Consider the following 17,396-nt stretch of genomic DNA (forward strand, 5'->3'; position numbering starts at 1 on the left):
GGATCCACTTATCTCGCCTTTGCATTTCATAATTCATCCTGCCCTTTTGCTGAAGGCGCAGAGCTGTTTGCATCCAAACGAGCATTTATTTCCTCCCAGCTCAGCTCTGCTGCTGGGTCCTGGGGAGAAATCAGTGGGTCAGGCTCCTGGCACCGGCACTGAGCAGCTGTGAGGGCTGGGCTGGAAGAACGGGAGAGAATCCATGGGCAATGGGATGCCCTGATGGACAGTGAGGGTGACGGAGGAGAAGGTGAGTAGTGTTTTCTGCCTGGCTTTAGAGTTTTCTCTACAGAGAGGAAAAGTATCAGTAGTGTCCCTTGCTTAGAAACAGGGAAACTGAGGCATGGGGAGGGTTTGACTGCCTCGCTGTAGTGGAGGTTCTCCATTAATCCCACCAACCCTGCAATGCTTTGCCATGGTTCTTGTGCCCCACAGAGACTGAAATCAGAGGGAAGCAGGCAAACACATGTTCTGGCACAGTAATCCTCATGCTCGCAGCGGTCAGCTCATGGTGCAAGGCATGAGATTCAATTATTGTTATCGTAGCTCGCAGCAGTGAGTGGCTTGCTGCTTCCAAAGTCAATGCCAGCCGTGAGCTGTACCTTTCCCCGCCTAAACTCTTGGTTTGGAGCCTCAAAGCTTCCCAGCAACTGGAAACACTTACTGGGGGCAACACCTTTCCTGTGTGTGTGCCTCCCTGGTGCCAGCATGTGCTTGGGGCCATGCAGCGATGGGCTGAGCTTGCGGCAGAGCCGGCAGCACTGCTGGCCTTGGCTGGGAAGCCGGTGTCTGCCAACAAAGATGTGATTTACAGAGTCATGGGGAGGGGGTCATCCTGTTTGAAAAATGATGGATAGGCTTAGCATCCCCATCCGTGGCGCTGGCTCATCTCCTTGGCAGTGGTGTGATGGGTTTTAATCCTGGCCAGTTTGCAGGGCCAGAGGTGTACCTGGACGTTGGGAATGGATCAAGCCAGAGCCTCTGGACACCCAGCGTGAGGCCAAGGTGGTGCTAACAGCAGGGGACACTATGGGGTGCTCCGGGGGTGCAGGAGTGGTTTTGGTTTGCCGGAGGGTGCTGCAGGACCCGGGCATGGGGATGCTGCAGGTTTGATAGTGGCTGGGATGCTGCAAGACTTGGCTTTGGGGCTACCCTGGAGATAACCGGGAGTTTGGGAATGCTACGAGTGTGTACTCCTCCAGGAGAGGATTAGGCTCTGTGTGTGTGTTGAGTGGGTGTCCCCCCTCTTTCCCCCACCGTGGGGCCGGGGGCGGTGCTGGGGGCGGCAGCTCCGGCCCTGGCAAACTCCTCCCCCGCGGCCGGACCCGCCTGGGCGCTCCCGCTCCGCCGCTCCGGTGGCTGTTTCCCTTCCTATTATTTATTATTACCGCTGTTATTATTGCCCTTCCCCTCATCCTCTTCCTCCTCCCCCTCCTCCTCCGATCCCTCCCCGCCCCGGCAGCCGCCGCCACGCTCCGGACCCGCCGCTGCCCGCTCCTGCCCAGCCCGGGCACCCAGGTACGGCTCGGGCATCCCACCGCCCGCCTCCCCAGCTCCGCGGCTCTCCAGGGGGGTCGGGACCAAGGAAAGGCTCTCCCGTGGATTGGGGCTGCGATGGGAAGCGGGGAGTCCGGGCGGTGGGGGGCGCCGGGCACGACTGGCTGGGATGCTCGGGTGGGATGCTCCCAGCGTCATCCCGCTCCCAAGCATCATCCTGCTCCCTGCATCCCGGGGCTGCGCCCAGCTGCTGCCCCACAGCTTCGTCCGGTCGAAGCTCCGGGACTGTGGTGCCCTGCGAGATCCTGACTCATTTTTTCAGGGTTGTGTGGTTCGACTTCGCACTGCGCTGAGTTTGTTCAGTCACCATGAACTCCTCCCGCAGCTCGGGTAGGTAGGACGGAGTTTTCCATCTCTAAACCTACTTCTTTGCAGCTGCTTAAAGTTTTGAAAGTCCCAAGCCTGCGGCTCAGCCTCCTGCTCCCTCTCTGGGAGTCCAAAGCTTTGCCATTCAGCAAGGACATGCCAGCCCATCAAATCCCCAACCTCACCACCAAACCTTGCCACGGAAATGGTGGCTGCCTTTGCTGAAGTGGAGGAAATCAAATCCTTTTGTTTATTCCAGAGGATCTCTGTTTTATCTCTCACCGGGCTGTGGTAATTAAAGGAGACCTGTGCTCGAGCTATTTGCCTGGCTTTTGTTTTCTCCTAAGGTTATCCTGGAGGATTTTATTCCCTCCAAAAGGGCATGTGGAAACATTTAGTGTTTTCAGCTGAATTTCATTTGTGTACTATTGATTGTCTCTCCAGCAGACAGATTTTCTAAGGGGCAGTGGAATATTCCACCCTGATGGAGGCTTGTGTTTCTGGGGCTTTTTTCTATCCTCTCCAAGTCTTACCCCTCACTTGCCCGAGGTGCAGTTTCCCCATGATGCTGTTTGAGGGTCCTGGATGTGCTGGGGCTGCTGATTTGCATTTGGTGTTGTGCCTGCAGGATCCGAAGGATTCTAACCTGGACTTTGCCAGGAATGGGGAGAAAAGGCTTTCCCTGGGAAGGGCTTTTCACCTGTTGCAAAGCCAAGATGGGGGAGCATCAATAGGCTGCTGTTCTCAATATGATGGTGAACATCAGATCAGTCAGTCCGATCCTATTCTGGCACCATCTCTGCTGGGATGTGAAATCTTTGTCCATCTCTTCCCAAAGTGCTGGATTTCAGCCTGGCCACAGGCATGAGGGATAGCCAGCTCCAGAGCCCTGCTTAGGAGAGACACCCCAACCCTACACTGTTCCAGCCTAAAAGACTGTAGGGTGGAAATAAGGTGCGAATTATTTTCCACTTGGCAAACCCTCCAAACCCTCCTCTCTGGAGAAATACAGAGCATTCTTCGTCCACTTGGGAGGCATTTTGGATGTGTGGACTGACAGGAGAGCCAGGCAGCTGTGTGTCTGCTGGGAAGCATTAGGATGGGGCATTTGGAGAAGCTCAGCTCCCAGCTGGAGTGGGATCACCCATCTCAGGCATGGGCATGAACAGGAACATGAGCTGCTCCCATTTCAGGGAGCTGCTCTGTGGTCATGACTCAAACCCAATAGCCTCTAGGGCAAGCAGCAAACAGAAATAAGGTCAGGCTGTGATGTTCCAGTTGTTCCCTACCCCAGCTGCCTCTCCCTCTCCAGCCTCCATCCCCACTGACCACCATACCTCCTAGCATCTCTGCCTGCCTGACCTTCCCCATTGCTGCTTTCCCACCAGGATGAAATATTTATTGTGGCTCTGTTACCCTTGTTTTCTTGAAAGCGAGTTTCACACTTCATTTGCGGGAGACATTTAGAGGCTTCATGTTGGGTTTTCCTTCTCGCTGGGCACATGTGTTGGTGTGTGTGTGACCATCCCGGGTGGACACACTCCTGCCTGATCCAGCGTGAGGTGGAGCATCCTGAGTGATGGATGAGTCTGTATTCCTGCTGTGTGATAAATCAACAAGGAAAAAAAATTATCTGAAATCCAGCAAAGAGTTTAGCTCTGCAGAGCTGACCCTCATTCTGTGTCCTCATTCCAGAGGGATGCAGTGAGTGAAAGGAGCGTGAGTAGTCTTGTAAAATAACTGCAGGTGAGCTTTTCCCATGGCTTTATGGAAAAGTCAGTCCTGGAACTCATCCTGCAGTGACTCTGCTTGGATTTACCCAAAACAGCAGGGTTGGGGTTGGATGCTGTGCCCCTGCATTGGCCCAGAGGAGTGTGTGGTTCCAGCTGTTCCTAATCCATAAGCCATGGGACTGTGGTCAGGATCCTGATGGATGGGCTAGCTCAGACACATGAATTGCTGGTGGCTTGGAAAGCAGATCTGTGGCAGGGGGACCCTGTTCATCCCATGGAGTGTCTGTCCCCAAGTGGGCTGTGCTCTCACAGCACACGGTCAGGTGTGTGTCAATGGCAGAGCAGGAAAGGGAACCTGTAGCTTTCCCATCCCTACATGGGGCAGCTTTCTGGGTGGAGAGAGCTATGGGTCAAAGACAGTGGATTCACTCTGGCTGTGCAGGTGAGAAGGGAAGGATGGGCTTCCCAGTGTGTGTCCTGGGAATGGGGATACCTGGATGTCAGAGCGGCTGTAAGCTCCTGTCCCCATGGGTGATGTGGCTGTCACTGGGTCTGCATCCAACTGGGAAAGATGAGGGACATGGGCTCCTCATGGGTAGTGTCAGTAGCAAGAGTTTCCCTGGATTGCCAGTGCTGGGGTTTGGGCTGGTTTTTAGCATGGCCACTTCATTCTCCCCCATCCCTTGGGAATGCCCTTGGGATGGAAGGAGCAGCTCACCCCTTCCCTGTGCCATGTGTGGCTCTCTACCAGGGTGACCTGTGGTGGCTCCTGTTCAAATCCTACCGGCTACTGTTAAGGGGTCTTTAGAAGCCATGAGGAGTTACAAACACGTGTGTCCCCTAAGTCTGGGAGATGTTCACCCCCTGGAATAGCCACTGGCCAGAGATGCTGGAGATGGACACACAAGCTCTGGGACAGGTCGTGTCTCCTTCCTGGAGCAAAGGGATAAGCAGCTGGTGGCAGCTGTTGTGTGAGGCAGGCAGAGGCAAATGAATAGACAAACAGAGACTATTCTGGGTTGTTTTTTGGATCCCAACCATGAAGCCAGGCTGCTCCAGAGCCAGCAGCTGGTCCCGCTGTCTGGCCCCACCAAAAAGAGACAGTCTGTCTGCCTTGTGCTTTCGGGGAGGCTCTGAGAGCCCTCCTGACTGTAGTACTGGTGCACGTGGGAGGCTCCTCTCTATTTTGCTGCCTGAATGCAATTAGGCTTTAATGAGTCATTAAAATAAATCTCTGTTTCTACTCCAAGCAAACATGCTGGGGGGATGCTGACAGTCGGAGCAGCAGGTCTTGCATCAAGTGGAGGAAGAGGCTGCACTTCCCAGTGCCCTCCTCCCCAGGGCTGGGCCATGGCACCCTGCATTTCCCTTTCTCTTGGAAAAAGAGGATGTTTCTCAAGCACCATGCAGGTTTGCAGCAGCTCTGGAAGTGGACTGAACTATAACAAGACCTGGGATTGTTTTTTTGTTGGAGGGACAGTGATGGTCTGAGGGTTGTCTGTTCCCTGGTGCTGAAGGGCACCTGCATGGCTGGAAGTGGGCAGAGATCCAGCCCCACTTTTCAGCTCCTCGTTTGTCAGAGGTGCTGATGGCTGTGTCCTGTTTAACCCATATCTGAATCTGGAGCTAGAGATCTCAGCTGCCCCCATGGCTGCAAGGAGAATATGAGGCAAGCACTGAAATCTGAAGGGGAAAGTGTGGTGCATCACTGACACATCCGTGTAGTTTTCCTGGTTCTAAATAGGATTTAAAGAGAGGTCGTGGTCCAAGAGGGATAGTCGTGGCCCCTCTCCTTGTGGGCAGACACAAGGCTCATCTCACTTCACTCTTCACTGGTTAACAGTGTGGTTACCCCTAATGATGTCTTTGCTAATTGAATTCCTCCACAGTGGCTGTTTCACTGACACGCTTGCAGGTGGGAGGGCAGATCCTGGCGGGACATGGGGGAACATCCCTTGCATGTCCCTGAGGAGCAGCATCCCTCAAATACACAGTCACTGTCTCAGCCACTGGCCCTCAGGCTGCGGGAGGGCACCGGTTAAACCCAGGGCGAGCCAGGGAATTTACTTTGTGTTTTATTTAGCAAAACAAATAAATTGGGTGACGTCGAGGCACGACGGATCCGCCCCGGCACGACTCGGCTGGCGTGGCGCGGTGTGCCGTGCTGGGGCGGGGGCAAGGCTGCAGCTGATGGGATTACAGAGGCTCCAGCCTCATCCAGAGCTTTTCCCCTGGGTTTTGCTTTCGGGAGCAGAGCTCGCTGCTAGGTGGAAAGGTTTGACACAAGTTTTGTTTCATACACCAGGCTGGGAGGAGCTGGGGCAGGGCAGCAAGGGCAGATCCAAGTGGGAACTGGGAAACCAGGGAAAGAATTTTCACAGGAATGGTGGAAATGACGTGAAAAGAGTAAGATGGCGCTAATGTCCAGGGCAAGGAGGGAGATAATGAAGTGATGCCTTGCAGAAAAAGTTGTCCTGGGGGTTGTTTTGTAGAAATCTAGTGAAAAATTGGCTTAATGAGAAAAACTGGCTTAATGAGAAAAACCTTTAGTGGGAAACTCTCTGCTGTGCTTAGTTGGATCTTGTTGGGGATGCTCTGTGAGGATACTCTGGACTGTGTGGCACAGTGCTTCTGCTGGGATTGATTCTCCTCTTCCACTGTGTGCCCGGGATGAAGTTGCATGTGGTGTCACTGAGTCTCCCAGTGGAATTAGCCCCATTGGAGAGCAGAGCCTGCATCTTCCTATGAGAGAGCAGAGAGAAAATTAAACTGGGGAGAAGATCAGATATCCATGGAGTGTGTTTGCAGCCCACAGGGAACAGAGGGACTCAGCTGAGGTCTTCACCTCCTTACCCTGATAGGAAGAGCCTGCTGGTGTGAGGAGTTGAAGGTTTCATCTTGAAGCAATGAGGATGCTGGAGGGACCTGCCCAGAGCTGGGAAGGAACAGCAGAGCATCCTTGGAGGGAGGCTGGCTCCATCATGGTGCTGAGGAGAGTCTCCAGGCTTGTGGGATCAGTAGGATTCTGATACATTACCTGGACCTTCCTCCTCCCTGAGGCCTTGGTGTGGTATAGCTGGAGGCTGAGAGCTTTCAAAGAGGTCCATGCTGCTGTGTTTTGCTTTGCTGTTACCATCTCCTTTTCGTGAGCAAGTGCTGGGAATGCTGACTGATGCCAGCAGAATACCTGTGCTGTGTTGGTGCTTTACCATGGGGTTAAATCAGTCATGGGACACCTGTGGGATACCTACAGCAGTGCTGTGTGAGAACACCAGGGTGGAAGCAAATAACCCTCCCTGCTCCCTTCCAAGCTCACAAGGATCCATCCATCTCTTGTGCTGGACATTGTAAGCACCCAGACACCCTGTGACAGGGATGACATGGGGTGCAAGACCCAAGTCCTTGCTCTCCAGGCCTATGTCCTTCAGGAGTCCATGGTATGGCAGGATCCAGGCTCAGCTCTGGCTCTCCTCTGGCTGTGGCTGTAGGCAGGTCCCAAACCTTCAGCAGGCGTGTGTGAAAAATTTCTTTGCCTTTTTGGCGAGGGTCAGTCTCACCTGGGGCACACCCAGCACTCTGGCTCGCCACAGCCTCACTCTGCTCCCAGCACAGATGTTGCTGCTGCAGCTGCTCTTCCCGGGGGATATGTGGGTGCTGGGAGGGATGGTGCCTGCGGCAGGGACGCTGGCCAGGTGTTGGCTGGCTCCAGAGAGCCCGTGGGGATCTGACGTGCGGGATAATCTCAAAAGCCCTTCTCTGTGTGACTTGGCTTGATGCCGCCCGTTTTGTCCCTGGTTATTTTGGGACCATAGCGGAGCAGCTCCTCAGCACACGTTCCTGGCTTTTTCTGGGATCTGGCCCGAGAGGAACCCTGGTCACAGCAGCAGGACATGAGCCGCGTGGATCAGGCCGAGGATATTCCCATCTGCATCCCACTGCGGGCTGCCCATGTCTGACGCCGTCCCTGAGTCTGGGGTTGCACATCACCCTTCCCGGGACTGCACCCACCCGCCGCGGCTCCCGAACTGGGCTGGGCAAACACAGCGGGTAGGAGGCGCCTGGGGGCATGAGGAGGGAGGTGTCATTCTCGTGGGTTTTAAGCCACCCTGCAAAGAGGAGGGCCTGCAAAGGAGGTGTAACTACTTAGGGACTTGTTTTGATCTGCGTGTAGCCCTGTCTGAGTCCCGGGCTTTGCTGTACTTGTGCTTAGATGGGGACAGGATGGGGCTGATGGTCCTGTCTGTGTCCCTCCGCTGTACATGTGGCTGTGGTTAATCCACACAGGCTGAATAGTCGCTTAACGAGATAAAGGGCAGATGAGATGCCCAAGTAACGAGATACCGGGATAATCCACGCCTGAGACATCCCAGGCTGCAAAGCCACCCTTCCTCCAAAAGTCTGAGAAGTGCTGGGAGGTGTCCCTGGGAGAGGGGTGCTAATGTGCCAGCTAAGGCTGGGACTTCATACACCTGGGCAGAGATCAGAGGGGGATGCTTGGTGCTACATGGCTGCGAAGGCAATTTCCATGGGCAGGGAAGTTCTCCTGGGCTCCTGCAGGGCAGGATGAGGCTCGGCATTGGAAGCAGCAAACCCGGGCTGGCAAGAAGGTGGGTTTTGGCAGTTTGCCAGCAAGAGAGGGTATCTCTCTGGCTCATTGGTTTGGCAGCACAGCGTTTGCAGCAGGAGCACAGCCCTTGTGCCCTTGTATCCAAGAGCTGGGGTCTGGCTGGTGGCTTCCAGGGGTTTGATTTTTGTTAATTGCAATTCATATCCTGCATTTTCCACAGAGCTTTTGCAAGAAAAGAACTGGTTTCAGATCCTTGTTGGTTATTTTGTCTTTCCCATCCCTTCTCTGGGGGGAGGTGGAGGGGAGCTCCAAGGAGCTGATGAGGATGGTGGAGGGAAAGCCAGGAGAGGCTTGTGGCAGGGTACAGGGTTTTCAGTTTTGATGACTGGCTGTCCATGGCCGGAGCCTCAGCGAGGGGACAGTCACCTCTGTGACCTGGCTGTCCTTGCAGTGGCCCAGAGCAGGGTGTTGGCTGCAGCAAAACTGCTGGGAAATCTCACGTGGTTCAAGGCACCAAAGGCATCACAGCAGGAAAAAGCCTCAGGCAGGAAATGGGTTGCAGAGAACGCCTTTTCTGCTGGGCGCTCCTTATTTGGAGGTCTCTGCATCAGGCTGAAATCAAAGTTTTCCCAACCAACGCTGTGATTTCTGTCCACAGGATGGTCCAGACTCCAATATAACTGGCAGAACCAACAGCAGGTTCAGTTGATTAATTAATTAGAAGTTTTAAGGCTTCACAGTGACCCATGTGTTTGGGACCTGGGCAAGAAGCTGGTGGGCTGAGCAAGGGACCAGAGAGGGGCTGTGGGGGTGGAGCTGCCAGCTGGTCACAGCCGCCTGCATCCATCCTCTTGCATCTGGCATTGCCATCACTCTTTGGGTAAAATTTCATTTGGCTTGGCTGCTTTTGGGAGTGGTGTCTGCTTGTTTCTGCTCCCGCACAGCCTGGCTTGTCCCCTTGTGCTTTGCAGCAAAGAATACCCAACATGCAGTGAGTTTGCAGGACCTCAGCTTTCCCTGTGCACCCATCCTGCCCCGTGGCTGAGGGTTTGCAGTCATGGGTTGATCCCCCCTGAATCCCGTCAGGTTGAGACTGTGCAGGGCAGGTTGCAGCTGCCCAGGAGCTGCCCTGTTGTTTGCTGCCATAGTCTGTTTTGAAAAGGCAGCCCCTGCTGCTGTTTTTTTCCAATTAGGCCCTGGGAGATGATTCTGGTGAGGCAGTGGCTGGGCTAATTTACCAGGCAGACATTTCATTGAATTATCCCGTGAGCTGCAGAGCAAAACCAGGAGAGCAGAGCCCAGGCTGGGGCAGGACTCATGGCAAGATTCGGCATGATGCTCACTGTGAATAACTGTGCTCTGCTCCAGCCAAAGGCTGTCCTGAGCTCTGGTGTGAGTGTCTGACCCTTGTCAGGTGGCAGGGATGAGCTCGGGACTGGTGGAACACACAGGGTGGGGAAGGACGGAAGTGTCTCAGCTGGGCTGAGAGTGCTGGCAGCTGGCAAAAACCTTGCCATGGACTTGCAAACCGTGCAAATGTGCTGTGGACGTCATTGAAGGAGAATAAATATAGAAGCCTGAGATGCCACTCATTCCCAGAGTCACTTTTCAGGCCGTAACTTTGCTCTGCGAGGGGACATCAATTAAAGAAAATGTATCTCTGCAGCAGGCAGCTCTGCACGCCTGCCCAGAGGAGTTCGATACGGCCACAGATCGTCCCTCCACCCCCTCCCGGCCCTGCTGGGAACAGCGTGACACCTCTGCCCATATCTCAGGTCGCTCCCCGAGAGGCAGGGAGCAAGACAGCTCTGTTTGTGTAAATCCTGATTTTATTTAGTGATGGTTGTGTGCCAGAGGGTCCCCACAGTCCCCTCTCCTGAGCCACACAGGAGTGGGTGAGCAGCAAGTGCCAAGGCGCCTGCTCAGCTTGGGATATTTGAATATTTAAACAACTCTCAGCTCCCTTTTTAATACAGAAGAACAAACAGGACTGTGGCATGGGAAGTTGGGCTTGTGTATCCCCCTAGGATGCCTCTGGATCCCATTCTGTGGGAGCAGGAGCTGCAGGGCTTGGCTTGGCTCACAGTGCAGCCCAGGCTTTCATGGGACCCATAAAAATGTATGGCCTTTTGTCGGGATGGAGTGGTGGGGCTGTGTGCAGTTGAGCCCAAAATGTTCCTTTGGGGTGTGTCTGGGGAGAGTGTATAGAAAATAGATGTGAGCTGAACCCCTGTGGCAGGGATGCAGCTTCTGGAGCTATTGTGAAAAGGCTGCTGTAGTCCTTCACTTTTCTGGGCATATGTAGCTTATAATACATTCCCTTATGCATCCCTACAAGACAGAGCAGTGAGCTAGAAAAGGCTATTATATAGGCACAAACTATTTTATAGGCACAAACTGGATAGAAAATGAACTGCTGGGCTGCTGATGGGCAGGGTTTGGAGGGTAGGAGGGCAGAGAACTTCCTCTTCCCTGAAAGCATTCCTAAAGGTGAGGAAGGGCAGAGCTTTTCTGGTTCATTGTCATTTTTGCCTTTTTCTAACATTCAGTATTTTAATAAGGAAGAGTCTGTCTCCTGAGCAGGGCAGGTGAGATGCTGATCCTGGCAACCCCAGAGACAGGAATGCTGGAAATAGGGCCTGTGGAAATCCAGCCATTCTCAAGGCAGCACCAGTTGGACTCTTCACTCTCTGAGGTGACCAAAGGGTCCTCAAGGCCAGTCCCTCCCTGCTCAGGGTCATTCTCCGAGGCTGCTGCTCACTACAAACCTCAGGCTAACTGGATGCTGCTCTCTGAGCTCTAAATCAAATCACAGCTGCCATGAAATGAAGTTTTCTGGATGCAAACTGCCGCCTGCATCATCCATCACCACCCTGCTCGCGGTGCGTCCCTCTCAGGGTCATGAAAGGTCATTTTTTGCCTTTTCCAGCCACTCTCTGTCACCTTTTCCCTGTTAAGGAAGGCACCTGGAGAGGTGATAACACCGGTGAAGGCTCCCTGTGTGACCCCCCATGCTCCTGGCAGCATTTCAGGTTGCGGTTTGGTAACAAGGAGGGGGAGCCGAGCGTGTTGGTCTCTATTATTAGCTCTGCTCCGGGTCTCCTGATGGATGGAGATATTAGCTTGGTTATGGACCTATTGATTTCTCCGGGTTTTTTTTTCCTTTGTTTCATGTGTGAGAGCGGCTCGAGGAGGAAATCCAATGCATGCCCGCCTTTTGGCTTCCTACAGGAACTTTGCAAGAGCTGAAAATCAATTTGTTGCAGTCAGGGTCCTGCAAATCACCACAGCTCAGTGAGGAGGGTGGCTGATTTTTGTGGAAGGGGGAGGCTCTGCATGATGCCTGCTGGGATGTGCAGCAGTGAGGGGCCAGGGCTGAGTGGGGCAGGTCTTGCCTGGAAGCTGCCACCTCACTCTGTTAATTAGGGCTGCATGGCAAGTGAGTAATTAGATCTCTTCAGCTGCAAGGGGCTGGCACTTGGGCCCTATCAATTAGCCCTGTTCTGGATGAGGCACCGAGGGACATGGGGGCCAGGAATGAAATGCAGCTGCGTGAGGCATTGCCAGAGGGTTGGGTTGGTGGGGCAGTGGATGCCCCCACTTCTTGGGTGCAAGATTCTCAGTTTTGCTGAAATGGCAAGTTCCAGGTGCAGGATCATCCCTTTCTGCCAGTTTGCTTTACCCACCTTTGCAGCACCCACCTTTTCTGCTATTCTTCCTAAAAAACCAATTTATTTAGCCCCACTCAGTGGCAGAGGTGGCGTCAGCGGGGATGGGGACACTGGGTAAAGCCCTTGGGCAGTGGGATGAGCTGACAGAGGTGGTGTTTTTCTCCTTGTTGTTCCTCCAGGGCCACTGTGTCTCCCTGTGGCCATGCAGAGCTGCCTGTCCCAGCCGGCTGCCCCAGGGCTGGCGTGACCACGACATCCTGCCTGTCCTTTTCTGGGTAAGTGCCCATGGGGTGAAGGGAGATGCTGGGGCTTGTCTGACCTGTACAGGATGGAGGGGAGGTCTCCTTTCCCAGTGGCACCTCAAACACTGGCTGCTTGCAGTGAGGCATCTGCCTTCCTTGTAATTAATTTTAAAGAGGAAAAGGCCAAGTGCTGACTAAGCCAGGCCTGTGCCCTTCTCCTGTAGAGCATTTATCCAATCTTGGGAAATACTTCCTTTCCCTACTTCAAATTAAAGATGATGATGATAATAATAGTAGGATTAGTAACAATAGCAATAATAATAATAATAATAACCAGTAGCAGGATCCCAAATGTTTTTTGCCCCATGCAGCCTCCCAGGGGTGCAGGCACGTGCTGAGCCCCATCCCTGCAGGGCTTCCTTCAAGTCTCAAATCAAGGCAAATTCTTGGGAAAGGCAGGTGGGTGCAAGGGATGCTGTCAGGCCACAGCTAACCTTGCTCTCTGCTTCTTCCAGGTCCAACGCCTCTGTCACTGAACGTAAGTATCCTTTGGGTCCCATGGCACAGGGATGGTGGTGGGGGCTGATTGGCTCATGCCAAGCCCCTGTTACACCCATTGGTGTCTGGCAGGTGCGATTTTTGGGCTCAGACTGCCAGGCTTGTGGAGTCCAAATGCTCTGCTTTCAGTTTTCCTGGTGGTGACACAGGTTTGCTTCTGGGTTTTGATGCAGAAGGTGGATTTTGTGCTGGGAGGGTGGAAATCATCCCTTTGGGCTCAGGAAAAGGGGAGGCTCTGCCAGTGGACTGGGGGGTGTTTCCCAAAGATCCCAAGCCAGAGCAGACATGGCAGTGAGGGAATGTGATGCTGCATCTCAGGTGTCCTCTTGCTAAGAGGAGGAGAATGATATTGGGTGAGAGTTTTCTGTCTGGGAAGAGAGGAACGGGGATGCAATATTTTGGGATGCCTTGTGTGCATCACGTCTGTGATGTGATGGAAAAACCGTGGTAGGTGACTTTTGTGTCCCCATGTCCCCACCTTCCAGAGTTTGATGGAGAATCGGTCGGATGACAGCGGGAACTGTTGTTATCACCGGGGGAATCCTAGCAACGGTGATCCTACTGTGCATCATCGCTGTGCTCTGCTACTGTAGGCTACAGGTAAGTGTCGCCCACTCTGCCAACCTCACCTTGCACTGGAACAGCCTCCCCAGGGCGGTGGTCACAGCCCCAATCCTGCCAGAGCTCAGGAAGGGTTTGGACAATGCTCTCAGGCACATGGTGGGCTTCTGGGGGCTGTCCTTTGCAGGGCCAGGAGCTGGACTCAGTGATCTTTGTGACTCCCTTCCAACTCTAGACATTCTGTGATTCTATGTTCCTCATGCTCAGCTGCTGCTACAGGAGTGGTCTAAAAGGGCGTATTTTTTGCCTGTCATGGAAGGAGTTGAAACCCCCTGTCTCCCCAGGTGCTGCAGAGTTATGTCCTTCCCTCCCTCTGGTGCAGGGGGACTCCCCTAAGGCTTTTGAGGCTCTGCAGCACTTGCTAATTGAGGTGCAGGCTTGGCTGGGTTTGCAACACCAGATGGAGATTTTTATATAATTTTTTTCCCCCTGTAAATTAAACGAGGAGGCTTTCAACAACAGCTAGCTACAACCTCCTGCTCTTTAAAAGTTAATGTGAAGTCAGTGCCATGCAGCAATGCCTGTGTGATGAAAAGCACAGCGCTTACTTGGACCAGTTTCCAACTGGCAGGATGAAATTCCTTCCCCTTGCAAGCCTTGCTGGGGGGTGAGGATGAGTTCCCTGGCAGCTGCCTCCTGCAGCTTGCTCAGGTCCAGGTTTTGTCTGGCTTCTGCTGCTTCACAGGACCCGGGAATGACGGAGCAGAGCAGCAAGAATCTGTGGAGGGTTTCTCTGCCAGGGGGATTTGTGGACCAGGGTAGTGTCAGGGCTGGTGGAGAAGCTGAATGTGCCCACCAAGTCACAGACTATTCTGAGTTAGAAGGGACCCACAAGGATCATTGAGTCCAACTCTTAAGTCACTGGCCCACATAGGGGATTGAACCCATGACCACCTTGGCATTATTACAACCAAGTTTTAACCAACTGAGCTAATCTCAGGGTTTACTCTCGGCTGCTCCCCTTGCCCTCACAGAGACCTTTCTCTCTCCTGCAGTACTACTGCTGCAAGAAAAATGACTCCGATGAGGAAGAGGAGGAGGAGGAGGAGGAGGAGGAAGAGGAAATGCCCGACCTCCCCACACACTCACACCTCGGCATGTGCAACGCCTGCAGCTCCCGCATGGTGGATGGCCAGGGCAGCCCCGTGCCCCCGCCCAGTGAGCTCAACCAGCACGGGGCTCACAACTACTGCCCGACCTGCTCGCCCTACGGCTCCCCCTTTTACATCCGGACTGCCGACATGGTGCGCAACGGGGGCGAGAGGGTCGCCTACGCCCCCGCGTGCTACAAGGAGGTGGGGCCGCCCTTCAGCATGGCCACCCTGCAAGGCTACACGGTGAGCCGGCACGGCCTCCTCCGCGACAGCTTCCCGAACCCGCGGGCCTTCAGCACGGAGGTGTAGCCACCATTGCCCCTGGCACAGAGAAGGCACTCGAGGGAAGGGGCTTTTCACTTGTCTTTGGGGATGTTCCCGCAGAGAGGACCCCGCAGGCCCAGCCCCAGACCAGCACACTCCTCCTGCTGACCCGCCTGGCACGGCACAGCTCTGTGGGCAAGAAGGCGAGCGAGACCTTGAAGGGCGACGTCCACCTCCAAATGCATCATAAGTGTAATTATTATCTACTCTGTCTCCCAAAGGGACTTGTCTAATGAGGGCTATGTACAGTACAACCTGATTTAATTACCCCAGGCTCCCATGGCTCCCTAAGCCCAGAGCGAGGCCTTTGGTGTCCCCACCCTCCGGCACACGGCGCGATGGGTGACCACCCGCCAGCTGCCGCCCCGGTGAATCCCACTGCCAAGCTGGGTGTGGCAGCGCTCCCTGGTGACGGGAAAGCAAAGAAGGGAGGATCCAGGTTGCCCTGCTCCCCTCGTACTGTATCAGTTGTCGCTAGCAGTTACCTTTTTTGTTCGAGTTTAAGACAGGGCACCCTGTCCCACCTGCTTTGGTCTTCACACGTGCTGAAGAAGTTCAACGTGAATTTAGGTCACTGCTGGGAGAGGCAAAGCTGCTCACCAAAGCGCTCACCCACGCCAACAGGCCCAGGCTGGTCCTTCTGCAGCCAAAGCCCCCACCTCTTCTACCATTCACAAGTTTCTTAGGAGCAATTTTAACTTGGACCCATGAAAATGGCAAGATTTTACTTATGGGAAGAATTATGTCCCTAAATAACTGCAGTTTTGGTCACCTTCAGCTTTCAAAGCCCTACCCAGCCCACCCTGACAGCTCTAACAGCCAGAGCAAGGATGGTTCCAGGATGAATTTTGCTGTCAACAGCAACAGCAGAGCCCACCAGGTCAGGTCTCCTTCTCTGCAGAGCCCACAGCCTTCCACAGAAGACTGATGGTGGTTGGAGTACCCCCTACTTTCGGTTGGTTTTGGAAGAAGAGGGTGCAAGACCTGAATGTGGGTTCATGGCACTGCAGCTCGCAATGACAGCCCATGACTCTGCCTTTCTGCGAAAATGAATGTGGGAAAGTTTCTTCTTCCTCCATAAATCAGATTAGGTGAAAAATTACTAAAAGGACATCTCCATCATTCACAGGCACTTCCATAGCAACCAGTGCAGGACTGCTTGGCTGAGTGCTTCCCATTCATGGCAGGGAGGAGGGACTGGGACATCAATGATCCCTGTGGATGCTGTTGGAGGCAATGGCAGGAAACACTTGCCATGCCATTGCAATATAGGGTAGGACTGCTCAGAAATGTGAGTAGTGGGTGTTTCTTTCACCACTGCCATTTAGAAATCATCCTGCTGCTCACAGATGGATTTGGACTTAACTGCCCCATTTACACAAAGAAAAAGTAGGTCTCAGCACAGAGGGCACACAGTACATCGGCCTCCAGTGTTCACATTATCAGGCTGATGTACCCTTTGGACCTGCACATGGCCTTGGCACCTCTGCTCAAACTACCTGAAGAAAAGAGGCAAATGAATGCCAGTGGTTATGGTCCTTGTAACCAAACACCTTGACCCAGCCTGCCTTTTACACACTTCTAAGCAAATGTTACGCACCATCTCCCCCACCTCTGGCCCAAAAGGACATTGCATTTCCATTATCTGGAGACTCGATCTGGCTCCATCAATTTTTGAGTCTCTTTCCATTCTCCAAATAGTGATAGCAGGTTTTAATGTCCTCTCACATTAAGGGCAGGCAGGAGGGAAGATGAAAGCAGCAGCAAAGCTCTCTGGATCCCACTGGTCCATAATCTGTAGCTCCTACTGCTTCCCATCCAGCCAGTGCTCCTCCCTGAAAATATAGTCTGTAACTGAAGAAAATCTTGGCTAACTCAGTAAATCCCATCCTTTCCGACTAGAGCATCTGCTCAGCCTGGTCTCACCCTGCTGGGAGCCACAAGAAGTTAATGTGTCCCAAATCTCTGCCAGACAGCCCTGCCATGCCGTCCCCTCGGCAGGCACAGAGCCAGCACGGACACGGCGGCTCCCGGCATCCAACTCTACCTCTTGGCACACAAAAAGGCTTCCCACCCCAATGGCCATGACTTCCAGAGGGTGGGAATAACACAGGGGCTTTTGCTTCTGTGAGTCACCCTTTTGGTGGAAGGAAGGCCACTGCATTGTCATCTTCATCACATGCCAATTAAGCGTGACCTGTCGCTGGCTCAGGAGGTGCCAAGGCTGGAGAGGCAGTTCCAGAGCAGCCGGATGGCCAAGATGAGGGTTGGCCTCATAGCCAACACACACCCTGGGTCTGGCGCAGCCACAGGGAAATGGGTGAGTCTGAAAGGGCTGGAAACACGGGGATGCAGCTGAGGATTAGGTCTGGGGGCTGGTGGAAGAACAGGATGGGGTAGGGGCAGGGATCCCAGATTTTTTCCACTTCAGATTCCTCCTGTTACTATTCTCTGTCTTTGTTGCTCAGCTATGGGTCCAAATTCAATGTCAGAAATAAATGAGGACTTTGAAATACAAACCAGGAGTGGTTCTGTTCTTTGGCAGGCAACAGAAAATGGACTTTATCCAGTGCTGCCTGGTAACTCTACTAGTGCAAGGATTTTTCCTCCCCACCCTTCCTGCTACTGCTTTTGCTCATCTTGCATTCCTCCTCCTCCCTTACCCCTGCCCTATGTCCATGGATCCCAAACCTGCAGTTTTATAGTTTATCTCTTTATTGTGA

The 17,396-nt window shown here is 53.6% G+C and overlaps 1 protein-coding gene across 1 annotated transcript; it reads left to right on the top strand.

The window, feature by feature from the left end:
- The first annotated feature begins 1,448 nt into the window (after positions 1–1,448).
- Positions 1,449–14,857, top strand: LOC139676246 (protein FAM163A-like). Its single transcript, XM_071565004.1, has 5 exons — positions 1,449–1,518; positions 12,014–12,109; positions 12,592–12,614; positions 13,120–13,234; positions 14,251–14,857. Exons 4-5 carry the CDS (start codon positions 13,142–13,144, stop codon positions 14,656–14,658), a joined length of 501 nt encoding a protein of 166 aa, XP_071421105.1. The 5' UTR covers positions 1,449–1,518; positions 12,014–12,109; positions 12,592–12,614; positions 13,120–13,141; the 3' UTR covers positions 14,659–14,857.
- The last annotated feature ends 2,539 nt before the right edge of the window (positions 14,858–17,396 follow it).

Source organism: Pithys albifrons, chromosome 10 (assembly GCF_047495875.1).
Source record: "Pithys albifrons albifrons isolate INPA30051 chromosome 10, PitAlb_v1, whole genome shotgun sequence".
Taxonomy (NCBI): Eukaryota; Metazoa; Chordata; class Aves; order Passeriformes; family Thamnophilidae; genus Pithys; species Pithys albifrons.